The sequence below is a fragment of the Talpa europaea genome, assembly GCF_964194135.1.
Source record: "Talpa europaea genome assembly, chromosome: 9".
NCBI lineage: Eukaryota > Metazoa > Chordata > Mammalia > Eulipotyphla > Talpidae > Talpa > Talpa europaea.
Genome location: NC_140076.1, coordinates 41,158,687 through 41,186,194, shown reverse-complemented (window position 1 = coordinate 41,186,194; position 27,508 = coordinate 41,158,687). Strand labels below are relative to the sequence as shown.

The window sequence follows — 27,508 nt, the reverse complement described above, 5'->3', positions numbered from 1 at the left end:
AGGTACAGAATACTCAAATGCACCAGAGGTAAACCTTCTTCAGATGACAGATCATGCAATGCTCTCCCAGGGGCTTGGATAAAAATCCAGCATTTGTGAAGTTAGAATGGAGACTAGGAAATATATATATATATTTTATAAATACCCTTATGAAACAGCCAGAAGACAAAATAATTTAAGTATTTTGTATTTTTCTTGTTATGATATTCTGAACAAATATATTAGCAATATAATTTTGCTTTAATGTGTTCAGAAGTATCATACTATTCTTGTTTTCAACATCATGAAAAGCTGAAGCAAAATATTAAGTATTATTAGATATTACAGAGACTTATCACAGCGGTTAGAAAAAATTTTCCAAATAGCATGTGGAGTCTGCCCATATAGGAAAAAGAAACCAATTTCAAGTAAACCTAATTTTCAAAGCAATTTGTAAACCACCAAGACAACATAGATTTACACAGATATTAAATCCTGATTCTAAGCATAAAGCATAGAAACTTTCCTACTTAGTTTAGGAGTTATAATCTGACTTTTAAAAACCTCATTCATAGTTCATTTCCATTTTTGAGTTTTTTCCCCCTCTTTCCTTTTTCATGTCCAGAAACCACTAAGCCATTTAAGTACTGTGGAATGCTTACAATTCTCCACATCCCATGGAGGTAAATTATTTTCAATGGAGCTATTGCTCTCTCTGTAAAATTAATCAAGGGATGAAGCTTTAAGGACATGGATACATTTCTTTTCCATTCACAGTGAACTCAACTCTGGAAACAAATCAAATACTGACCACAACACCTCTAGTCCCTCTGGCACCTTTAGGACCACTTTCCCCCACTTGTCCAGGGGCGCCTCTGCTTCCAACTTCTCCTGTGGGCCCTGCTTGCCCTTTATCACCCTGTAGATATTAGTACAAGAGAAAAGAAAGTAAAAAACAAATTTATGCTTAGATTCATGAACCATATCATATATCTGAATAACTTCAGAGGATATTTGTTATGCAAAATTCAGTATATAAAGTTCTGTGAATTCTATGAATAACTTTTATTTAATGCTTCCACACACAATCATTGACAATAATAACATAGCATTATCACTTATATAAAGATACAATTAAAAGTAATTTTGGACAAATTATAGTAAAAAATAATTTTGACCGAACAAAAAAAGGGAGAATTGATGCTCATGTTGAATTACATATAACCCATTTTTTTATTTTGAAGTTTGTTATGTAGACACATATGAACGTGTGTATGCATGCATGTATGTGTTGCTAATATGAGAAGACTTAGGCCTTTTGAGATGCCACTTCTAGACAGAAATTCAATGACATAGAGATCTGTTTATGCCAAAAGAGTATAGTGTGCCATACTGTATATTCAGGGTCATCACTCACTGGTTTGGAGTTTGCCTCTAGAAATTCATAACATTTTAATGTCATTTTATATCCTTTGAAAACTGGTTAGTTTCTCTTTTTCATTTGGTTGACTGGTCATTCTCTACCACCAAATTATAGCTGTTCTGAACAGTAAGTCTTATAATTCATTTTGTGAATGTGGAAACAAACATTTTCTATTATTGATTATCAAGTAGAAATAAAGAAAAATTAAACTGTGACCAACAGTCAGGAAAATTTTGGAATTCATAGTAATTCTCAGGGGTGCAAACTGTCATCTCACTTCTAATGTTGATTTCTGATACAGCATTATGAATATGAAAAGAGACTTGATATTAGGTTTATTTTCATGGGCAGGGATTTTCCTCATGTCTTTCTCTTTATTTTTTATTATCCCTTATACTGGCCCCAAATGATTTGAAAGATAAACTACAGTGTATTAGCAGAAATGATAGAATTAGACCTTGGGAAGTAGAATGTGGTGTGATGTTTAATTAAAGATTACAAATACACTCATTACTGTTGTAGTACAATGGGAAAATATCTCTGTCTCATCAACACTTCAATTACTGACCTCATACAAAGATGGATTTTCATTAAAATGAACTCAAATTTTACAAATAAATTATTTTTAAGCTATAAAGTTAGTAAATAAAACATATTCTTAATTTGTGTTTCCTAGTTAATATAGGGGAAAGACAAAATCAATCATTATCCTTTTCAGTTTAGAAAAGCATGTATTAAAAACAAACTCAGATACAATTCTAATATTCCTTCCCTTACACTTCTTACTAAAGTTGTTACTAACTAGCACAAATGGTGTAATATTTTACTTTTTCTCTCTTTTCCTGCCTATGGTCTACTACACAGGGTAAGTTAAAGAATTTTTGGAAATAGGCAAAGGAAAGGAAAATTACAAAGTGGAAATTTGTCTTTAAATAATTAAGATAGTAAGTACTCCTAAGTGGAATTATGTATTAATTACACAAATACATTATTAAAACTAAATTTATAGTTTTTTTACTACTCTATATTCAGTGCAAATAAAAATATTGCAGCTTTCTATAGAACCCTAGGTACATCAAAACAAAGAAAACCAGCATGAAAAGGTTTAAGAAAAATTAACCTTTTTTCCTGGACGACCTCTTTGTCCAGGAACTCCCACAATTCCTTCAGGTCCCTAAATAGTCAATAAACAAAAGGAAATAAATTGTTCAAGAAAGACTAGATGGAATGTTTGAATACTTATAACACATAATCACTGAATTGAACATTAAGTAAATGATAGTTACTTTTCAAAAACATTATATGTTTGTATACTTATTTAAGAAGAAGTCATGATGATTCATAGAAGCAGCTGTTATTAATGAGTAAAGTTCACATGTACAACACTAGCCAAGATAGACATAATTAACTGTTCTTTATTTTGGGAAGAAAATTATTTGTTTTCAGTATACCCATTTTAATTAGAGAGTGTAAAAAAGTAAACTTAATGAATACATTTCAACAGTTCAATGAGTTACTGTGGGTTAATGTCTTGATTGTATAGGAATATAAACTCTAACCATGACATAGAACCTAAAAATCACATTGGAGTAGAGGATTAAGAAGATATTTTTTGACCCGTGGGAATGAAGGAAAGAATACATAGAAAAAGGAGGTGGTTATATTTTTGAAACAATATTTTCATTTCAATCTGTACTTTGGGCAAAAGCAGACTAAAAATTACAATATAAACTTTGTTTAGTAAAAAGTGGCTAAAATATCTCACCGTCATGTGAATTTGCAGGTCAACAGTAGCTAGGCTTAAATGAGATCCACAGTAAGTCATATTGCAAGTTCTAAAATAGCCTATAATTAAATATGGTATTTCTTTCATTAGTTGGACATGAAAATGGAAATCTAAAATTTGCGTCCCAAAGCTTGGCAAACTGCAAAAATGTGGCAGACAAGAAATAAATTGTGGTTTACCACTGGGCTATGTATGCTATTGATAAATATTTGTTGAACGAATAAACAGATACTAAAGGAAATGACTCATGCGCTGTGCACCTGAGAGAATGTTCTAGCCTTGGAAAGTCACTGGATATAGAGGCCAAAGTGGTTCAGTTCTGTTGTTGTTCTATCTGCATCCAGAGGTCAAAATGACAGTTGCACTAACTTGGGACTTCTTGGGCTTAATACAAACTTGTAAAAAGAAGGCGATTAACTTTCACAGAGGCTAAGAATGTGAGTTTTTAAAAGTGAGACTGCTCTACTTTCACATCTTGGCTCTGTCCCCTAAGAGATATTTAGGCAGATATTTGATTTCTAAAGGTCTCAGTTTCTTGTTATACAAAAGGGGGAAAACTTCTTCAAGGGCTAAGATTAAATGAGATAATGTGTATAAAGCTTAGAAGGTACTAGACTTATACTGGAGTTAGTTCTCACAAATTTCTGTTGTCTTTTTAAAGTTCAATTAGGTAATATTTAAATATATAAAAAAGATATTAAAAGGTACAATGAATAGCCATGTATGCACCAACTACTTTAAGAAACAGAAGCCAGCTATGTAATACAGAAACCAAATATCTATAATTGAGGTTCCTTATACCCATATACCCTTCTATTCTTGAGCAGATCTAACCACTGGCCTTAATTTGCTTATCATTTCCATGCATTTCTTTATATTTCTGTTCTATTTGTATGTATCCCCAAGTGATATATTTATTGCATTTTTAAAAACTTTAAACAGGCAGTATAGCACTGCATGTATTCTTTGAAACTTCTTTCTTAACATGACGTAGTACAACTTAATTTCACCATTTTCCTACTCATAAATTTTTGTGGGTTTTATTTTTCTCTTTTTTTGTTACAGAAAATGCTTTAATAAACTCCCTGTGCTTCAAAGTGTTTTTGTCAGTTTACATTCCTGAAGCAATGAGCTAAGAAATCAGATTGGGTAAGTTCTCTTTCATTCACCTACTATTCCCCAACCCTAATAATTTATTCTTTAAAATTGTCTTGATTTTAACCCATTGATCTTTCACTTAAATTTTAATAGCAATAATTTTTTTTCAGCATTCAAGTTCTATGAAAAATATGTAGGGTTTTTGACTGAAATTGTACTGAATTTATGGACTCCAGAGAGAATTCAATTTTTTTTATATTAATCTTCCTATCCATGAATATAACTGCTCTCCACTTAATTAGGCCTTTGTTAATAAACTGATACAGTTAATTTTTTTGCAAGCATTTTATTAGAATTAATCTTAGGGACTTAATTTTGTTGTAATTGCATTTTAGAAAGTTTTCTAACTGCTTGTTGCTAGCTATATTTTATATTAACCTTATATTTAGCATTTTGCTGAGCGCTCACAAATTCTAGTTAGTTATCGACAGATTATTTCTCTTGTTTGTACTGCGTAGAATGCTAAGTATATGTTGGACTGGAGTGGTGAACAGTGATTTTATGATATTTCAAGTTCTACCATTAAGTATGACAGTCAATATATGGATATTAAATATTAAGAAATACTTTTTTTGCTTCATCTATTGTAATGATTCTATTTTTTCTTTAATTTATAAATATGAGACTTGTATTTTGTAAGCTTTGCAATGTTAGACCTTTGTTGCTATACTGCTATAAGAAAGAATTCATAAATGCCCTTATATCAGCACTTCACAATTGTATTGAACTCAAATATCCATGTATTAGCTGACACTACTACATGATGTTACCAACCATTCAAATTAGGCATCATTGTAAGTGCTGATGTAAGTTTTTAAATATTGGTAAACATTGATGGGTAATGTAAAAATAAAAATGCAGACACTGGTGAGAAACATAAAATGCATAAATGTATGCAATTGAGACAGTAGTTATTACTCTGCAAGATGATTTACTCATTTCTCTACCTACAAACTTCTACTTCTTCATTTTCAAGTTAATATCCTTGTCTCATACTTCACTTTTTTTTAATATTCATAGTAGCAATCAAAAAAAATTCATCTAGGGAGGGCGGGAGGGAGGAGCACAGGGAACTGAGGTGATGATGCACGGGTGCACTGGTGAAGGAAACTCTATGGAGACTACACCTGAGGGGGTGGGGGGAAGCAAATATTGTTTAAAAATGAACAATGATGGGCCTCCCTGGTGGCACAGCAGTTGAGCGCTGGGTTGCGAAGCTGCCTGCAGCCTTTGCAGCGCTGGTTCCATCCCCGGATGCCGGGCGAGGGTCCCACATGGCGTGCAGACCTCTCCTGCTGCCCGCTGCTCCCCTCAGCAGCGTATTTCGTCGGTCTGCCTGTTCTGTTCCCTGCTCTGGCTCTGGTGAATCCTCTCACCTTCCCACACTTCTGAATGTACCCAGTGCTTGTGTAAATAAATAAATAAAATCTTAAAACAAAAAACAAAAACGACAACAACAACAACAAAATGAACAATGATGTAAAAAATTAAAAAAAGAAAAAGAAAAAAATAGTCAAGCCAGAAGGAAAAAAAAAAAGAAAAAAAACAACAACAACAACAACAACAAAGGTTGTTTTTGATTGTCAACATTGTGGGAAAAAAAAAAGATTGATCTCTTCCCAACACCCAGCCTGCCAGCATACCTACTTATGTACCCACATATTCTGCCTTCATTTTAGAAGGAAAAGGTGTCCCTATTTGAGGCCAGGTCTTCATTTGTATCTGATGCTCCTGTACTCACTTATTCAAGGCTTTGTCTTCTGAAAATGTTCCCTTTTTCATTTATACTGTCAATTTTTCTCTCTTGATTGGATCATTTCCAAAAACATTCAAATATTGTAAATAAAAAAAGTCCCCATATCCCCTTCCTCCCAAAGCCTTAACATAATTGTCTGTATTTTGGAAGTATAGGATCTCCCCAATTCAGGTGTTGTTACCATATTACTCCCACCAACAAAGTACCCATAGTCCACCATCATAGGTCATTGTGCTCCCTCCCCACTTTTAGCTTGTCCCACCCCTTCCCCCCCTCACTCTGAATGCTTTAATTTTACAGTTGGCTTTCAAAGGCTAGTTTTTGAGTTTGGCTTTATCTCCCTTTCAATGGATTTCTCTATTCCATATATAAAAGACATGATAAAGTATTTGTCTCTCTTCTTCTGCCTTATTTAACTCAGCAAAATCCCTTCCAGTTCTATCTGGGTTTCCAAAAATGGCATGAGTTTATCTTTTTGATTGCTATTAAAATATAAAAAAATTTTTCGTTTGCCACTTGTCTAAAAATCTTTTGCATATCCCAAGGTCTTCAATATTTACTTCTGTTTAATTCCAAGACATTATAGTTTGAGCTCTTCTTTTAAATATTTGAAGGAGCAGGTTTATTAAGAAGAGTAAAGTACACTTGCATAGACACAAGTGGGCAGAAAGAGTTGCCTGAGCTCTTATATTTAGGTCAATGACCCATTTCAAGTTAATTTTTGTGCCATAGTATAAGGAAAAGGCCTACTGGTTTTTGTTTTGTTTGGCATGTGGATATTTGACTATTCCAGAACCATTTGGTGAAAAACAGTTTTTCTCTCAACTGAATTGTCTTGGAACATCACATGCCTTTGCAATTCAAATTAATTTTGTTCTACCTTTTTTTTCTGGGAATTTATTTCAGACCTAAGAATAGTTAATGAGGGCCTCCCCGGTGGCGCAGCGGTTGAGCGCTGGGTTGCGAAGCTGCCCGCGGCCTCTGCGGCGCCGGTTCGATCCCCGGCTGCTCCCCGGCCACCAGAGGAGGGTCCCACATGGCACGCAGACCTCTCCTGCCGCCTGCTGCTCCCCTCAGCAGTGTACTTCGGTCCTTCTGCCTGCTCTGCTCTCCGCTCTGGCTCTGGTGAAGTCTCTCACCCTCCCGCGCTTCTGACTATACCCAGTGCATGTATAAACAAAAACAAACAAATAAAGAAAGAAAGAAAACATGCCTCTATATATTAAAAAAAAAAAAGAATAGTTAATGATACATTATTAAACAAAGTTTGAAAGATAGAGTGATTTCCATCAGGGAATTCCCATCAGAGATTCTCGTCAATTCATCTTTTGCTTTAAACCTTTCCATAGCTTCTCACTTGGGTTTTTTAAAAACAAAAAACAAAAAACAAAAAACCTGAACTTCTTACCAAGGTTTAAAAGAGCAGTCATGATCTGCTTCTCTTCAAGCTTATCTCAATCAACTTTCACTATTTAGTATGCCACAGTCATACTAACTTCCTTCTAGTTTTCCAAAAACACCTAGATCACACTTAGCTTCACATCTTGTGCCTTGCTGTTGCATCTGCCTTAAAGGAACTTCCTATAGTTCTTTGCATGAGTGGTTCATTTTTTATTCTTCAGGTCTTTATTCTTCAACTTGACCATTCCATATGCAGAAAAATTTTCTCTCACCTATGAAAATAGGCTTCTCTACCCTGAACTAGATGGCATCTCTATTTGTAGGTAGTTATTCTTGTCATCATTCCATTTATTTCCATCATAACACTTTTCACAACCTGCAATGACCTTGTCTATTGTTAGTGTTTTCCATGATATAAATCTGAGATAAATAAAAATTAGGGATACCCAATGTTTAGCAGAGTTCTTATCTCATAGAAGGTGCTCAAAAACTTTGCTGAATTAATGAATGCACAAATACATTTCATAAAGTTACAGTCTTTAAGGCTAATAAAAATTTGGAAATAAGTAGTCAATATTTTTGATTTTTTTTAAGCTAAAGAATCTTTTCTTCCAAGAGCTAAAACGAAACTTCTCTGAAGAAGAAATGCAAATGGCCAACAGGCATATGAAAAAATGTTCAACATCACTTGTAATTAGGGAAATGCAAATCAAAACTACAGTGAGATACCATCTTACACCAGTGAGAATGGCACATATTAAAAAAACTAGCAACAACAAATGTTGGCGAGGGTGTGGAGAAAAAGGAACTCTCCTGCACTGCTGGTGGGAGTGCAAACTGGTCCAACCACTATGGAGAGCCGTTTGGATATTTCTTGACTTACTAAACATAGAGCTTCCATATGATCCAGCAATTCCACTCCTAGGTATTTACCCAAAGGACACCGAATCATTAAATCAAAAGGGCACCAGCACCCCTATGTTTATAGCCACACTATTTACAATAGCTAAGCTTTGGAAACAACCCAAATGCCCAAAAATAGATGACTGGATCAAGAAGATGTGGTACATATACAGCATGAAATATTACTCAGCATTCAAAAAAGATAAACACATGCAATTTGCAGCAACATGGATGGAGCTGGAGGGGATCATGCTCAGCGAAATAAGCCAGAAAGCAAAAGAAAAATACCAGATGGTCTCACTCATAGCAGGAATCTAGAAAACTTAAATAAGGGACCAGGAAAAAGAATAACTATAAGAAAGAAAATATCAAAATCAACAAACAACTATGAACCAGAGACACTCTATGGGGGGTGGTGGGCAGGGAAAGGAGGGATTTGGTTCAAAATAAGGGGGTTGCAATTGTATGGGGAATATTAAAATTAAAAAAAATAAAGTTACTTCTGGAGTAAAAAAAAAAAATTGGAATCAAAAGAAAAAAAATCTGTTCTTCCAAAGTCTATTCACTAAACAGATATACAAGTATCTTTTTCTGACTCAAAAGGAACAGAAGGAAGAAAGTTCTGCCAATTCATCATCCTCCCTGACACAATCATCTTGGGAAGTTCTGAATACCTCTAACCCCTTGATTAGGTAAAATGTGTAACATAAGAAATGAAAGATAGACTCAGCCTGAGATGCACAGTTCTTTAGTAGTAGCTTAGGGGCTTGAACAACACTGGCACAGTGGCCAGTGTAAGGCTCTTCCTATTTCTGGGTTACTTTATGACACAGTAGTTCAAAACAAAGAAGCTTAACACTGGCGCCAAAGGAATCATTCAGAAGATAAAGATTTAGATAATTCTTAACACTTCACTGCCACTAATCTAAAACTCCCCAACCAATTATTTTTCAGGGTTTCCAAGGAAACTATCACAGAAACAAGACACATATGCCTTATCTTTCATTTCTAATGAATGACATTCCTCTTACCTTTATAAATTTAAGGTCTTATTGATAATATTTATTCAATAAAAAATGATAGAATTAAAAAAAATCTTATTGAAAGAACTTCTCAGGAAGGGGTGCTTTTTGTTTCATCTTCTCTTAACAGTCATCTATAATTGATATCATACTCCTAAGCACATGGAAACAATCATGCTTCAATACGTCAAACCAAATTTTGTCCTTAAGGGATAAAACAATTTCATTTTCAATTGTTCCCTATCCAGAGAAACTTTCTCTCACTGTCCTAGTGAAAATAAGTTTCTCTTCCCTTAACTAGCTGACATTCCTACCCTTAAGCAGTTATTCTTTTTCGTCATTCCATTAATTTCCATCAACTTTGGATTTGATAGCTTCACTTCTGCTTAGATTGTAGATACAACAGTGGTAGATTTTTAAACAGAGGATAGACCGTAAGTCAGGCAGATGTTTTTCTCAGATGCTTCCAAAAAAACTTTTCTCAGACAGAGTTACATATTTAGGCAACTGAACATTTTAACATAGATTTCAAGCATAAAATACACAATTTGTTTTATGCCCAAAGAAGTCTACATATTGATTTGGGTATCTGTTACTGTTGTGTCCCTGGCCCCATGTTCCAAACCATCTCACTTTCCAATCTTGTATAAAGAAGAGAATCTTCTTCACTTGAGAAAAAAGATTTATTTCTTTTGCTCACTTATTTTTTCAGAAATCAAAGGTAGCATCTTTGTGAAATGCCCGAGGAAGAATTTTTTAGAGTGCAAAAATAAATTCAACACCAGGCTATCTGATTAAGCAATAGCTCCTTGGATCATTTTATTCTTTTGAAAAAATATGTCATGGCATTTTTATTAAGTTTATGAGCTGAAAGGCATTTAAAATTCCAAGGAGAACAACAAAAGAATAAAAAAGAAACACACATGTGTTGTTACTAAAAAAGGCACAACGATGTGTATGAGGCAGGGTTGTTCCTGGGGAAAATTATGATGCAGATGAAATCATGTTTATCATTTTTCCATGCCTTGTTTTGAGCCCCTTTTTCATCTCTGCTCTGCCCATCACTAGCTGTCATGTTATATCATCCCTCTCTGAGAATCCTGGCTATGTTATCCCCACAGCAGGGTAAGGTTTTTCTTTTTGCTTAGTTCAGTGTTCTCCATTCCCATCTCCTAGGGAACTGGCTATGAACTAAAAAAAAAAAAAAAAAAAAAAATCAGTGCTATAACAGTAATGATTATTAATGAGTTTCTTATAATGATTATTAATGAGTTTCTTCAAATTTCGTAAGAATTTCCAGAAGACTGAGTGACATTCAATTTTTTTTTGCACTTAAAAAAAATTCTTCCTTATGTAAGTCACAAAGATGAAGATTCTTTAAAAAATAAAGAGAAATGAAAGAGTGAGAAAATAAAATTTTTTTCCCCACCAAGTAAAGAGATGTTTATACTTCTCAGGACTATTTACAGTCCTGATGTTTATGAAAGGGGGATAAGTCCTCTGAAAGGATGGACCTTAGAGAGGCAATATACAAGTATATGGCTCATCACCACATTGAAAAAAGTAGCTTAAAGGGACAGAGGTCAGCAAATAATGGAACTGGTATCATCTGTTATATTATCTTCTGTAAACCTCTTAGCTTTCTCTGAACTGAGCTTTTAAAAGCTGTATAAAAGGGGATACTAAAGCACACCAAATTGGGGTATATTAAATAATATAGGTTATTGAAGGGATTTTATGAGAGCATATATGTGAAGTAATACTGCGAAGTGTCTGGACCAGTGATGTCTAAGGTAATTTTTGGAGAAATCCATAAAGCTTTGTATTTGCTATAGTAGAATACCTGCCACAGTTTTCTAGGACTTGGAGGCTAGGACAGTTAAGAAGTGGGTATTTTATTACTTCTATAAAACCAGAGAGGAAAAAAAGACTTAATTTGCTCAGCTTGCCAAGCCATGATTTTTTTCTGATTCACCCTCATTCTTCAAAGTCACTTTGAAATGTAAGTATAAGAGGTGATAGAGAATTATTTTAATTATCATTAAAGGAATTATAGCCATGGAAAAACAGTACTGGACACTATGATTCACAGACAGAATTCCATTTTTAAAGAGCTATGTATGCTCTCTCTGGGGAGAGAGGCCTGCAGGCTTAAAATTTAGTGTATCATCTTTAAAAGGCTGAATAAGGCCACCAGGGTCCAGAGGAGAGAGAAATCAGTTTCTGGCAGGGTCACAAGTGATGACTCAGAAGATATAAGAACACCTCTAAAGGCAAGAACACTTAGAGCAGTAAAGAAGGGATAATCTTGGGGGAGAACTGACATTGAAAGCTATACAATAAAGGGAACAATAAAATAAAATAGAAAATGACCAGAGAGGCCATATTTGGAAGTATACAACACATACAATAAATGAAATAATAAGAGAAAAGCTTTCTCATTACTAATTTACATCTTTCATTTGCCTGGAAGTGAGAAATTTGTTAAATATGGCATTTAGAATTTCCCTGTAGAGAAGGAAGCACAATGGAGTATGGTGCTGGAGTATGGGTAATTTGGTGGTGGGTGTACTAAGGCGACAATACCTGATAGGGATATCCAAATATTACCTAAATTAAAAATGAAATAATTTCCCTTGAAGTCATAATACAGTTTAGGATCGATACTTATAAGTTAAATTACTTAAATTTTGCTTACAAAGGATTTCTTATTTAATCTGGAGCTATATATCACTCTACAGGAATGATGTCAGTTCTGTGAAGAAAAATCAGAACTATTTAATAAAGTCAATTTGAAGCAATACAAAACATTCTCCTTCAAATAATTTAGAACAAAAGTTCCATGGCTGAGGTGAATTCATTGAGATAGTGGCAGAGGTCATTTCTGATTTCAGTCTCATCAAAGACCAAGAATCAATTACCCATAGATAAGACATCACTGGAAAAATTCTAGATCCTGAGGGTGAAACTGAAGTACCCTACTGAAACAGAGACCAAGAAGGAACTGTTTAGACAGTTAAGAGGTTTTACTTTGATAGCATCATCTCTTCCATCACCCAGCACAGCACCACCACAACAAGTGAGCCTACAGCCTTGTCCCACTGCTGAACACAGCCTCTGACCTTGTCCAATGTTGGGATACAGCCAGTGACCCTGCCAAATTGCAGAGCATGGCCTATAGCTCCACCCAACAACATAGCCCGGACAGTGAACCTGTCCAACCATGAAGCATAATAGTGAGTCACAGCCAATTGAGAGATACAGCTGGGGGTCCTACTTAAGAAGAGTGTCACACTTTCTGATCTCAAACTGTATAAATACAAAACTATAGTTATTAAAGCATTATGGTAGTGGCATTAAAGCAGACAAATAAACCAATGGAACAGGATTGAGATCTCAGAAATAAACCAGTGATTATAAAATCAGCTAACATTTGACAAAGAAACCAAAAATACATTGAAATGTGGCATTGGGAAACTGGATATTTATATGCAGAATGAATCTCTATAGCTATCTTATACCACTTATAAAAATTAACTCAAAATGGATTAAAGCCTTAAATGTAAGACCTGATACTATAAAATTCCTAGAAGAAAACACAAAAGAAAACCTTCATAACACTGTTTTAGCAACAATTTTTTGGATATGCCACTAAAAGCACAAGCAACAAAAGTAAAAATAAACAAGTGGGGCTAAATCAAAATAAAAATCTTCTGCACAGCAAAGAAATCATTAGCAAAATGAAAGGCAACCTGTGGAATAGAAGAAAATATTTGCACATCATACTGTCCCATGTGTTAGATAAGGAGTTACTGTCCAAAATATATAAGGAAGTAGCACAATCAAGAGCAACACAAACTAACAAAAACCCAAGAAATCTGATTTTAAAGTGGACTAAGTACTTATTTGAATAGACATTATCTTGAAGAAAATATACATGGACAACAGGCACATGAAAAAGTGCTCAACATCACTAATGATTAGAAAAATGTATATTAAATCCATAATGAGCTAGCACCTTATACCAGTTAGAATGGCTATCATCAAAAAGACAAGAAATGAAGTCCTGGTGAGAATGTGGAGAAAAAGAAATTCTGTGTATTTCTTGGTAGAGTTTATGGTAGTATTATGAAGAATGTTATGGAGGTTCCTCAAGAAATTAAAAATTTGGGCCTCCCCGGTGGCGCAGCGGTTGAGCGCTGGGTTGCGAAGCTGCCCGTGGCTTCTGCAGCGCCGGTTCGATCCCTGGCTGCTCCCCGGCCACCGGAGGAGGGTCCCACATGGCACGCAGACCTCTCCTGCCGCCCGCTGCTCCCCTCAGCAGTGTACTTCGGTCCTTCTGCCTGCTCTGCTCCCTGCTCTGGCTCTGGTGAATTCTCTCACCCTCCCGTGCTTCTGACTGTACCCAGTGCATGTATAAATAAATAAATAACTCTTAAAAAAAAAAAAAAAAGAAATTAAAAATTTAACCACCATATAATCCAGCAATCCCACCTCCAGTAAATATCCAAAGGAAATGAACACAGAATATCAAAAAGATATCCCATGTTTATTGCAGAGTTATTCACAATAGCCAAGCTGCGGAATCAATGTAAGCATCCTTTGATAGATGAATGCATATAGAAAATGTAGCCTATATATATATATAAATATTATTTAGTCATGAAAAGAAGGAAATTCTGCCATTTGTGAAAACATGGATGGACACTGAGGCCATTACGTTGTATGAAATAGACAAAGACAAATATTATATGATCTTATTTATATGTGGAATCCAAAATATCTGAATCATAGAAACAGTGGATTGCTGATTGGCAGGGACAGGGGTTGATGAAGTATACAAACTTCCAATTATAAGATAAACTCTAGGGATCTAACCTATATCATGGTATCTGTAATTAACAATACTGTAACACATATTTGAAAATTACTAAGAGTAGATCTTAAAAATACTAAAAATGGGGCCTCCCCTGGTGGCTCAGCGGTTGAGCGCTGGGCTGCAAAGCTGCCTGCAGCCTCTGCAGCGCAGGTTCGATCCCCAGCTGCCGGGCGAGGGTCCCACATGGCATGCAGACCTCTCCTGCGGTGCCCGCTGCTCCCCTCAGCAGTGTACTTTGTCAGTCTGCCTGTTCTGTTCACCGCTCTAGCTCTGGTGAATTCTCTCACGCTCCCATGCTTCTGACTATACCCAGTGCTTGTATAAATAAATAAATAAACAAATAAACAAACAAATAAATAAATAAATCTTTAAAAACAAAAATACTAAAAATGCAGCTGCCATATGATCTGGCAATTCCATTACTAGGGATCTACCCAAAGGACACAAAAACAGTTATTCAAAAGAGCACCTGTACACCTATGTTTATTGCAGCACTATTTACAATAGGTAAAACCTGGAAACAACCCAAATGCCCAAAAATAGATGACTGGATCAAGAAGATGTGGCATATATACACAATGGAATATTACTCAGCAATCAAAAAAGATAAACTCATGCCATTCACAGCAACATGGCTAGAAGGAATTATGCTCAGTGAAATAAATCAGAAGGAATAAGAAAAATATCGGATGGTTTCACTTATAACAGGAATATAGGGGAACCATAAGACATTAGTGTAAAAAAAATAACATCAGTGCAAAACACAACAAAGCAAAAACAGACAATTATAAACCAGAGACATCCTGCAGGGGAGGAGGAGGGAGAGGGATCAGAGGGAGGGAGGGAGGAGCACAGGGGACTGTGGTGATGGTGCACGGGTGCCTTGGGGAAGGAAATTCTAGGGGGACTCAATATGAGGGGGTGGGCGGAAGCAAATATTGTCTAAAAAATGTAAAAAAAGATAAATGTTAAAATAAAAAAAAGTGGTCGAGATGAAAATCAATATATCCTAAAAAAAAAAAAAAATTCTTACCATACAAATACACATAAGGCAACAATGTGAGGTAAGTGTTAAATATTGTGGTAATCATTTAGCAACACAAATGTATAACAAGTTACCAAATTGTACAATTTAAATTTACACAGTGTTATATGTCAATCATATCTCAATAAAGCTGGAGGAAAAAAAGAAGTTCCATGGTTTATATGACACATGGAAAAAGGGTCTTTTCCATGGATGTTAAAACTTATAATCAGTCCTTGGTTTTTTCCTCTCTCAAGCCACAATTCCAAACCTCCAATTATTACAGGACATATAAAGTCAGCAGAAATTTTGTGTGTGATGGAATACTATTCAGCAATCAAAAATGATAAAGTCAAGGTATTTGCAGCAACATAGATGAAGCCAGAGGGGTTTATGCTAAGTGAAATAAGCCAGGAGAAAGATAAATACCAGATGGCGTCACTTATAGGTAGAATAGAGTGAAACCAAACTAAGAGTCAGACAAAGATAAACTTTAACACCAAACTTTTTTTTTTATTCTATACAAGAACTGTGGTACAGGCCAGAGATGCGGGGAGTGAGAGGACCCACCAGAGACAGAGTGGGGAACAGAACAAGCAGACTGATGAAATACACTGCTGAGGGAAGCAGCGGGCGAGACAGGAAAGGTCTGCTTGCCATGTGGGATCCTTGCCGGCTGGCCGGGATCAAACCAGAGCTGCAGAGGCTGCGAACACCTTCACAGCACGGCGCTCAACCGCCTGCGCCATCAGGGGAGGCTCTAAAACCAAACTTTGAAAGCTGACCACATATCTTTCAGAAGATGGGGAAAGTGGGGGACAGCATGGGTCTGGTGGGGGCAGGCCTAAAGCAAAATGCTGAAGGATTATGGGTGCTTTGGTGGTAGGAGTGTTATTGTGACTACACCTGAGGGAAAGGGAATCCTATACTCTCGAAACACTAGCAAGGATGTAAAACAATGGCACTTCAGTACAAATAAAAATAATGACTAAAAAAAAAAGTGTGTGTGTATACACATAGGGGAATGAGATGACTATTTGACAAAGAACTTAGCAATACTCACCCGAGGGCCCATTACACCTGGACTACCTAAGGACCCTGTGGTCCCTAGTGAGCCTGTCTCTCCTTTTTCTCCATCCTCTCCAGGAATTCCCTTTCCTCCTGGGGGTCCCTGTAATGCAGTAAAAAAAAAAAAAAATTAAGAATGGGAAGTCAGAAAAGTAATTGTATCATAAGCAAATTTTTATTTGGCACACAAAAATAATATTCAAAAAATTTCACAGAAACATCTACATTACACATAATATTAAAAGTATAATTTACCTTTAATCCATCTATTCCTTGGAGACCTTCTTCTCCAGAAGCTCCTGGTTCACCCTATTTTGTAGTAGAAACAGATTTATTATTTTGCTACATGATTTATCTTTATTTTTGCCCCCTGGCATCTACAGAAAGTAGATTTGTGTATTTATTCCTATTTCTACTTTATTTCTAAGGAGGATTTAACAGTAAGAGCATGATTTAATTTAGCTGAAAAGCTCTGAAGATAATTTAAAGAGACACAACATTATAAATTCAAATACAAGATGGCACCAGAATATTAAAGTCTCTCAGATAATTAAAGGTGATATACACTAACTTGGTAACTCTGGAAATTTATACAGCCTAATGTACGTTTCTGAGTTAAGGACAGAATATACATTCTGTACCTCACAAAATTATATTACCTTGCCATACTGAAGGTACATGGGTTAATGTAAACTAAATTTACTTCAGTTAAATTTTGATCACTATACCACAGTTTTAGGGTCTGTGTTTTCTACCCTACAAAAGAGAAACAGTGATTAAGTTCCAGGTAATCATCAAGAAACTGTCTTCTAGCTAGAGAATTTATGGAAATGTGGAGCCATACTTTATGAAGCCAAAAGTAGTACCGGCTCTGTTGTTGTATGAACGGTTTAGAAGTAAACTAATCAGTGCTTTTTCACGGTTGCCCCATTATTCCCTCCAGAGATATTTCCATTACCCTGATTTTCCACTACCCACCCCCTGTAAAAAAAAAAAAAAAGGGGAAAATGAAAGAAACAGGATGCAAAACTAATCCCCATACTTTGCCTTTTAGTAAATAAATGCCTCTTAAAATGATTTCAGCAACTATCTTGTTAAAAAAAAAAAGCCTCAACCACAGTTAAAAGGTTGTCTATATAAGAATAACTTCTGTAATCTAATTACAACTATTTACAATTATTTCCATGAATCATGTTAACAGTGCATTATTCTAATTTATTTATTTTTTGTTAACCTGTTTTGTTAGGTTAAGAAATATCCTGAGTACTGATCACTAGATTTTGTCAATTTCTTCTTAATGTCAACATTAAGAAGCAGCTATCACAGCGACTCCACCTATTTGGCCAGGGTTATGGAGAGTTCTTCTGATTCTGAGAAAAGGATATAAGAGGTTAGAACTCTAAAGCTACTAGATTATGTCAACATTTTGAAATGATCAAATAAAGACAAACATTTTCTATAAAGCACCAGAAAGGTTTATTACACTATTTTCTGAAGTCTTTAGGCTAAGTTTTCATTTGCTGAAATAGGCAGACCAGTGCATTAAGACGGTCTCCAGTAGGCACTTACTCGTAACCCGGGCTCCCCAGCAACTCCAACAGTGCCTGCTGGTCCAGCATCTCCCTGAAGGAACAAAGGAAAGATTAAAATGGTGTGTCCAGTAATCACAGAGGGCATATCATAAGGAAAGGGGTTCCCATTAGTTCCTGTTTTATCTGCTGTTCTGGTACTTGCCATCATGTGGAAAACACAGGGGACTCAGTGAAAATTTAGAAGCCCTCCCCTTTATTATTTAGGACGATTACCTTTGTACCTGGCTCGCCTTGCAGGCCAGATTCTCCCTCAATTCCCGGAGGTCCCTAGAAGAGAATGTTTAGACATATGTGCACACTGCGTCACCAATTACAAGGACAAACTCATAAGAAGATGGTAGTCATTTTTAGCTCAAGGGTGAGATAGGGTCTTTGCTGCCCCTTTATTAATTTGATGGCATAGACCATATAATTTCTGAGACCTTACAACAGTTCAGATACCAAAACAATATCATTCTAAATCAGGACTTTTAAGACCAGTTTCTTCTACTCCTTTCTCTCATTCTTTAATCCATGGTCAGACTGAAAGACAAACTACCTCCCATTGTTTCTTCTGATTTTTTACCTTCCCATTATGATATTCTATGTTTTCTTTCTGACCCTTTACTCTCCCCATCCATTTCTGTTGAGCTCTCCAGAAAACACTCTATTAAAAAATCAGTTTTCTTTATTGGTTTTATAAAATATATCATGCAGTAAAAATAAAAATTATTTATATTGAGAAAGATTAATCAATTAATTTATTTGAGTTGGGTTCAGTTAGAAAACTTTGTTTTCCTTCTATCTTGAAAACACACAACATCTTGCAACTTCTGACTATATCGAGGTCAGGAGCTCGACAATGGCTGTGGTATTGGTTTTGTGTCTCAGAGATATGTCTTGTTTTTGAGCAAATTATGTATGCTCCTCCTTTCTTTTCCTCCCTCCCTCTCCTCTCTTGTTCTCTGAAGAACAGGACTGGGGCTTTCTATTACTTTGCGTGCGTGTGTGCGTGAGTGCGTGTGTAAACACACAAATACACAATTTGAAACACACACATGTCTACTACAATTCCCATGGTTTTATATTTAAAACATTCACTCACAATACTATTTTGCCCCAAAGTATTTTGTTTGCTTTGTATCTTTTACGGATTTCGCAGTATTTCAGATCTATGGTTGAGAAACTTATCTGTATGTCATTGCAGCATTAAAAATTTTTCTTGATTGAGGTAAAATTAGTTTATAACATAGTATATGATTTGGAGGTATAGATTCACACCTCTTCAAATATACCTAGATACCTAGATACCTAGAGTCTTTCAGATGTGAGGAAGTGTAGTTTTCTATTTTGACGCAGGCTCACAATCCATATTCACTTTTTTTAAAATGCAAACTATACATGCACAACAGTACACATGGATTTATAACAAAAACCCCAGCCACATTCATCAATGGCTATTATTTTTTAAAATAATTTTTCAGTTCTCCTAATGTTAATTCTATAACTTAAGAAGTATACCTTACTTCTTGATATACCACTTTACTAAAAGCTTAGTTGCTTTATACTCTTTCTGTTTGACCATTATTTACCCAATTTTAAAAATTCTATTGTTTAAATTTCCTTTTAGTTGCTTTTGTGATGTTCGGGTTACCAGAGACAGTATAGTCTGGTACTTAAGAGAAAAAACTCTGAGGTGAGACTGTCTGGGTTTCTGATGCCTCATAAATGACAGAATTTAATATACCACTCTTGAGAGAGGATTCCAGTTCTTTAGGGACTTCCTTCATTGCCTTTAATCTCATAGACCTCCTTCAGCCTCTAATTTTTCCCAGTCTGCCAGTCCCTTTCTTTTCTTTCTTTCTTACATTAAATCAAACAGTCAATCTTCTGGTCTCTGTGTACCTCTTTCCCTATGCCAGTAATGGATTGGCACATTATTGTAAATTGCCTTCTCCATTTCTAATACTAGTTGAAAACTGCTGAAAAATGACACCTTTGCACAAAGAGGCATCATTACATATTGAGAGGCACAGCGCTTAAGAGAATGGGTTCTGGGAGGAGAGCACCTGAATTTAAACCCAGGTTCTACCACTACTATCTATTGCTCTTGGAGCAAATTTTTTAACTATTTCTTGCCCTAGTTTCCTCACCTTAGAATGAGAATAACACACCTATCTCATAGGAATTCTGTGAGAATTCATTCACATGGGAAAACACATAAATGCCGGCAGGTACATGAAAACTGCTCCACAGATTTTCACTATTATCATATTACTATTAATGTGATACAAATTCAGTCTCCTACTTCAGCTTGAATTTAGTAAGATTAAAAGAAAAAACATGAGTTTGAGCTATCAAGCCAAGAGTTCTCAGACAATATTGCTCATTGAGGTCACTGATAGTATGATTTTGAAGCTGAGGAAAAGAAAGTACAGTTACACATTAAGATTCAGAAAGGCTAATACAATTGCTCTTGATGTAAAAGCAGAACTAAGAGAAAGCAGTTTACAGAAGGAAGATAGTATGTCTGACTTATTTAGTGGTAAAAGTTAACAAACAACAAAAATGAAGTGGCAGGATTTTAAAATTATAATAAGAGTGGTTGATTATTACAAAATATATCCCGGATAGCGGCCACCTCTCAATATTCTTCTATAAAGGATATATAATACTTTCTAGTGAAGAATTATCAGTATAATTCTAAATCAGTAGAGGGGAAGGATTATTCACTTTTTTATATCACTTAAATGAACCGTTAAAAGGAAAACTTTAAATGTGTAAAATTAGGTACAGTATTCATCCTTGATTTTAATGGAATTTTTTTTTTATTTTTTGACTGCACAAAATACTATAGAATTATTCTTCATAAAATATAGCTAATATATCAACTTTGACATTAGAAGAATCTTAAAAAAAAGCATTGGGTATTGAACTAACAAGAAAGAGCTCCCCCAAATTACCTCAGCACCCATTTCTCCAGGGGTTCCAGTATCACCTTGAAGTCCTCGTGGTCCCTATATTAAAAATAAAATTTAAGATCTGAGAATCAGTTTTGCTATATTAAAGTTTATTAAAACTAATACTCATAAAATTAATAAAATTAAAACTCCTGAGTCTGATTTTCATCTTACTTTCTCTGAAGTTTCATCCTCTTCTACCAACATATATTAAATATAGAATTTCTTCAAAATTCAGCCTTAGATCTCCTTTTCTTATGCCTAGGCCAGTGACTCAAATATTTTTAACTTCAGTACAGTCCATAACTAAAGCTCCATAACTAAAGCCAACTTCACCATTCTCAAAGACATCTCAAATTCAACGTGGCTAAACTGAATTTATAAACTTTCATTCTCAAACCTAGTTTTCCACCAATATTCCTAGTATCTTCTCATTAGGTTTTCAAGCCAGAAACTCAGGAATCATATGTCCACATACAGTATACCTCTTGTTGATTTTATTTCCTTCTGAATATTTTATATCTACCCACTTCTTTCCTCTGCTAAACGAAAGGGCTCTTTTATCTGGATTACTGTAAAAGAAGGTCATTCTTGGTCCTTTCTAGTTTGATCTCTATTTTCTCATTTGAATTATCTTTATGAAACAATAATCTGGTTATAAAACTAGCCCTATCCCATCCATGATATCTCTCTGTTCTTAGGGTAAAAATACAAATTCATGGGAATAGCACTCATGAATTTGTATGTGTTTTGGTTCCTGCCTCCCTGTCCATCCTTACCTTGCACTACTCCCAGCTAATGACTTCTCATTGGAATGACCTTCCCACATTTTTTCCCAGGTAGTTACTATTGATCTTTCAAATCAAAGCTCAAATGCTTTTCCTCAGAGAAGTTTACACAATCCCACATTAGGATAGTTTTTCCGTTATTTGTTCTCTCAGAGCTGGATTCCGATACTTTCTGGAAGGTATCTCATTTGTAATTATTAGTTTACTTCTGTGATTATTTCATGTGTACTGCTATATTGGACTGAAAACTCCATGCTTACATTACACTCCAAATTCTTAATAACTATTTGTTAAATGAATGGCCAACTATTCAAATCCCAATACTTGCACTGTAGTGAAGAAAGCAGTTTTGAAAACTGTCTGGAAAAAGAAAACAACTCTAACCAGTATTGGAGATATAAAAGCTGTATACTCCTAGTTTATTATTCTCAAATATAAATGTTTCAATATGACTTCTAAGTCCATCATTTTACCAATTTTCTTTTGTTATTTTCTTTTCTGATTTGACCATGCTCCTTGAATATATACAGTAAATTCATTATATCCATTATAAAATGATTTATATTTTATTTACTGTCTCTGAATTGTCAGTTTCAAGATGCTATTAAGCAATTTAGTCATTTATGGCCACAATAATAAATCCTTCCTTTATAAATCCCAAGATATTGTCATTGCCATTTCCACAACTCTACTGACACACTTAAATATGCTCTTTATTAAGACTAAATTAGTTTTCATTTCATTACACTCTATCTGATATTACTGGCTAAAGGATTATGCCTTGTGTAAATGACTTTTTTTGGTCAATTCAGTATAACAAACATGTATTGGGTAGATATACCAGGGAAGAGGATTACAAATAAGAAATGGTGTTTGACTTTAAGGAGCTACAGACTTCTCAGAAGAAAGACATATTTAAGTAAACACTGCTAAAGAGAGTTGTGTTATTTTTGATGAAGTAAATATTAGAACTGGGATAGCTGGTTAAAATGTACTAAATAGGGAGAAGGTTAAAGTTTAATAAAATCAATGCCATATCAAAGATGCTGTGGAATGAATTTTATATAGCCAACTCTTTATTTATTGTTTAGAGAGTTCACATCATAGTTAAATATGTAAGGGAGGGCAGGAACACAGTTTGGTTTAATAACTCTGTGAGGGTTAGCATTTTCCACTTGCTGTTAGCTAAATGAATTATGCAGAGGTCACCTGTAAACATTTGTGTCAACTGATGGATAAGATTAGTTCAGTAGTTTGAAATACTACATTGTATTGTAAATCTTAGAAGCATGTTACAGCATATTACATCTGATACCACTAACCAGAATGACTTCATAGGCAATAAAGGATAAATTGTGAGAAAGTAGGTGTGACAAGTTCTTTCCTTTTTATAATCCATTTTCCACGGAAAGTCTGCAATTGAGTAGCATTTATGAAATTGTATTTGTATTCTTGATGTAACAGCATTTCTGTCATGTTTGTACCTTTTGGCCCATCAGATGTAGAATTTGGCTTCTCTAAATGGTCTTTTATTATAGAGTTGGGCTTATAAATGTGATTGTGTGTGTGGCAGTGTAATAATTATTGTACAAACAGCGAGTCATTGAGAAAGAAAATTTCTGAGATTCAGTAAGACAGAGTTATCTTTGTTGAAAACAGAAATGTGAAATTTTAACAGTTCCACAAAAACAAGAACAAATTTGACTGTATGAGACCAGGAAGGCACTAAACCCAATATCCACAGCAAAATTCTCATGCTGCATAACGAGGTGCTTATGATAAATGCTGCTTTCATAAAATATCAGATACAACACAAAAGCACAATAAAAACAGAAAGATAAATATACATTATGAGAAAAATACAATTAAAAAATATAAAGAGAAACTTACTGGCTCTCCTGCAAGCCCCCTATCTCCAGTACTCCCGGGAGGTCCTGGTAATCCCTGAACAAAGGCAAAAGTTGAAAAAACAATGATGCTTGAGTGGGTTTTTTTTTTTTTTACCTCAGTTTTACTTTACCATCCTATCACCCAACTTTTCTGTCTGCCTCTACATTTTTTCTTTTGTGGTAAAATATATGTAGCATAAAATTTGACATCCTAAGAATTTTTAAGTGTCCTTTGGTGGTAATAAGTACCTTTAGGTTACTGTGCCACCATCACCATCATCTATCTTTAGAAATATTTATTGTATTAAATTGATAACTGAAATGTTTATCTTCTTAAACTCTGTCTTCATTAAGTAATGTCCTATCGCCTCTTCCTTCCCCAGAAAACTACCATTCTGCTTTCCATCTCTATGGATATGACTACTCTAGTATCTCAAATAAGTGGAATCACAGAGTATTCTTTGGTGTTTGGCTTAATTTCACAAAGCATGTCTTTTCAGGGTTCATAGATGTTGTAATATTATGTGTCAAGACTTCCTTTTTAAAATGGAAAAATTTCCATTTTATGTATAAACTACATTTCATTTATCCATTCACCTGCCAAGGACCCTTGGGTTTTCTATTTTGGCTTTTGTGAATAATGTTGCTATATGCATTGATATACTGGTGTATGCTTGAATCCCTGTTTTCAATTCTTTGGGATATATACCTAGAAGTGGAATTGTTGGTTTATATCATAATTCTATACTTAATAATTGGACAAACAACTGAAATGTTTTCCAAGGCAGCCCCACCAATTTATATTCCCAAAAGCAAAGCACAAGGATTCCATTTTTTTCTACATCCATGTATTTCCAACATTGGTTATTCCCACCTTCCCATCCTCCCTTTCTATTTGTTTAATAATAGCCATCCTAAAGGTCATCAGCAGCATCTCATTAAGGTTTAGATTTGCATTTTCCCCAATGACTTGTGATACTGAGCCTACCTTCATGGTATAACTACTTTTAAGACAATCTACTTAAGTTCTTTTACTAATTTTTTCATTGGTTATTTTGTTGTTGAGTTGCAGGAATTCTTTGATCTGCTCATGTTCTTATATTTAATCCACATCCCTAAATAGTGACAATTATTCATAATTATTTTAAAGTGGGGTTTTTATATTCTCACACCAGAATTGAAGACCTAGTATGTAACGAAGAATGTGAAATGTCTCATGAGCCATTTTTTTGTGAACCATTTTTTTATGAATCATTTTTTTAAAAATGTGATTTCAAATTAAAAAAAAAAAAAGGAAAAGCAGAGGAGTCTTAGATCCCAGAGGCCAGGACATGATCAAATTACACATCTCCAACTCCCTTTATCCTTCCCCATATTTATATCATGATTTCTGATTTTTCATGCAATTGAGTCTTGGATAGGGAAGTATATTACAAAATGGTATATGAAACTCTATATCAAATTCCAGATTCTCTCTGATGCTCCCATTCAAAGATTATTGAACAAGTACTTTGTGCCAGAACTAATGACTATAAAACAGTGTCTCAGTCTATTAGCAATTTGTGTCTTCTACGTTATTTACCTTGGGAAGTCTGGCAACTATAAATTTGATCACATTTATCATTTTATCTTCAAGCTAAAGACTAAGAAAAATTATGTTGTATAGAAAGTAAAGATATCCAAAGTTCCTCTCAACATACAATCTTCTAAATAATAATCATCAATGCTATATTTAGTTATGTATGGTTGTCTGGCTAGAGAAAGGAGATATGTTTTTCCACATTTATAGGAATTAAGAGATTCAATGGAGATCAAACTCAAGATTACCTAGATGTTAGATTTATCATAGAAGGATTTTAAAGTAGCTATCATAAATACACTCAATAATGTAACTAAAAATATGCTGGTGAAAATTCATCCTAGCACATCAGAGTCACACTGCTGGAAGTCAAAGATAAAGGGAGAACCATGAAAGCAGTCAAGAAAATGAAATATCCAACATAGAGAAATAATGAGGAAGGTAAATGTGGGCTTTTCATCAGAAATATAATGGAGGCCAAAGAAAATGACATGTTATCTTTACAGTGCTGAATGAAAATAAGAACGAGAAAACTTCAACACAGAATTCTACATTCAGTGATAACAGTTTTTAAGGTTGGGTGTAAAACAGACATTTTCATAAACAGAAACTAAGAAAATCCATCACCAGCAGAACTTGACTGGAAGTTTAATGGATGTTCTATGAGCTGCAGTAAATGATAACATTTGAAAATGTACATCTACAGAAAAGGAATGAAGAGCACCAGAAAGGGGAAAACCATGGATACAGTTTTTAAAATTACTGCTTTCTATTTAAATATTTCTGAAACATATCATTTATATTAAACTCTTTATTTATATTAAAGAAAACATAGACTACACAGCTATTAGGAGTATGCTCTAGAACAAAAGTCAATCTGACCTTCAGTATATCTTTTCTATTACACAGCACGGCTGGTTTGTTGGCAGTACAGAAAGGGTAAGAGACACCAAGACCACTGTGCAAGATTCAAATAAATCTTTGTGACGGATTTCTTGAATTGAAAATCCTAACTTTCCCAAGATCTTAAAATTATGTTTCATTTCAATCAAGAAAACCACCCGTGTTATCCACTAAGATAACTTTACTCTTCCAGCTGCCTCTGGAAATTGCTTGCCATAAGCTTTGGTTACAAAATGGTTCTACTATCTTTTATTTGATTGAGAAAATAAAATTTCATATTTATCCAGGCATATCTGATAGTCTGAAAATTAAAGTGAAATTCTAAGGCATGTCAACAGTGTATAGAGTAAGTAATTTTAGTTCTCTTGGCCTGCTTTTTCTAAAATAAGATGTGCTCCAAATTTATCCACTCATTGGGACACATTACCTTTGTAATACAGTGTAATAAAGTGGAAAGAATTCACAGAAAGACCATTTCCATTACTCTAATAGGAACCCAAATGGTAAACCTTAATACTCAGTAAATGTTCTTTTGGGATGACTTGAATTAATAAAATGAAATTTCACATACAAGTTCCTTGTCTGAACAGTGTTATTTTTTCTTTTTTCAGGTCTCTGTCAAACATGATGCTATTAAGGAAACAACTGGCAGGGGGCAGCAGATTTCAAATAGGAACAGGGAGATAGAAGTAACAGTGACAGTCACTATCGCTGCCTAAATCGTTGTGTCCAATTCCTTTCTGATGCAACAGTTGCCATCTATTTAAATTATTATCCAAGTTTATAACATTAAAATTTATATATGCATGTATATATAGAGAGCAAATTAAAATGTCAATCTTAAACATTATTACTCCAAATGAAAATTAATACCCATACTGTTTATATGCTCAAAATTATACATGTAATATATTATCATAATGTATATAATAGTCAATATCATATATATGCTTGTGTAGATATATTTATGTTGTATACATATATGTATATGTATTTTTCTCTTTTTAAAAACATTTTTCCCCTTAGTGATAGTCAAAGAACTTGTTGCCTCTTAGGGAAAAATTGAAATTTTGAAAAAATTTTTATGGTAGGAAATATCTAGCACAACACAGTGTTAAAGCTCCTAGAGTAATGTCATGTGAATGCACATAGTTATACATTATAAGGGTCAAAAATACTCAAATTGAGTTAAAATAAAAGTAGACAAGAACTCTCAAGAAGTTTCCTACATTAATGTCATTAATATTGCATTACATTTATATTTTATACCATTTTATTTTACAATGGAGTTTACAGAACAACTAATTTATCCTAACAAGGGTGAAGTTAAAGTAACAGTTATTACCATCAGTATAGGGGTTAAATATAACTGAGGTTCATAATGAGTAATCAATTGCCCCCCCCCCAAAAAAAAACACT

General features: G+C 34.6%; 1 protein-coding gene across 1 annotated transcript in view; it reads right to left on the bottom strand.

The window, feature by feature from the left end:
* COL24A1 (collagen type XXIV alpha 1 chain) overlaps positions 1 to 27,508 on the bottom strand; it is a gene marked incomplete at both ends in the record, with an annotated part of 264,900 nt that overhangs the window by 63,744 nt on the left and 173,648 nt on the right. The window contains 8 exons of the mRNA XM_084243185.1: positions 791 to 898; positions 2,523 to 2,576; positions 16,395 to 16,502; positions 16,655 to 16,708; positions 17,969 to 18,022; positions 18,205 to 18,258; positions 20,934 to 20,987; positions 23,609 to 23,662. Coding sequence (XP_084099311.1) covers positions 791 to 898; positions 2,523 to 2,576; positions 16,395 to 16,502; positions 16,655 to 16,708; positions 17,969 to 18,022; positions 18,205 to 18,258; positions 20,934 to 20,987; positions 23,609 to 23,662 — 540 coding nt within the window. The remainder of the gene's footprint in view (positions 1 to 790; positions 899 to 2,522; positions 2,577 to 16,394; positions 16,503 to 16,654; positions 16,709 to 17,968; positions 18,023 to 18,204; positions 18,259 to 20,933; positions 20,988 to 23,608; positions 23,663 to 27,508) is intronic.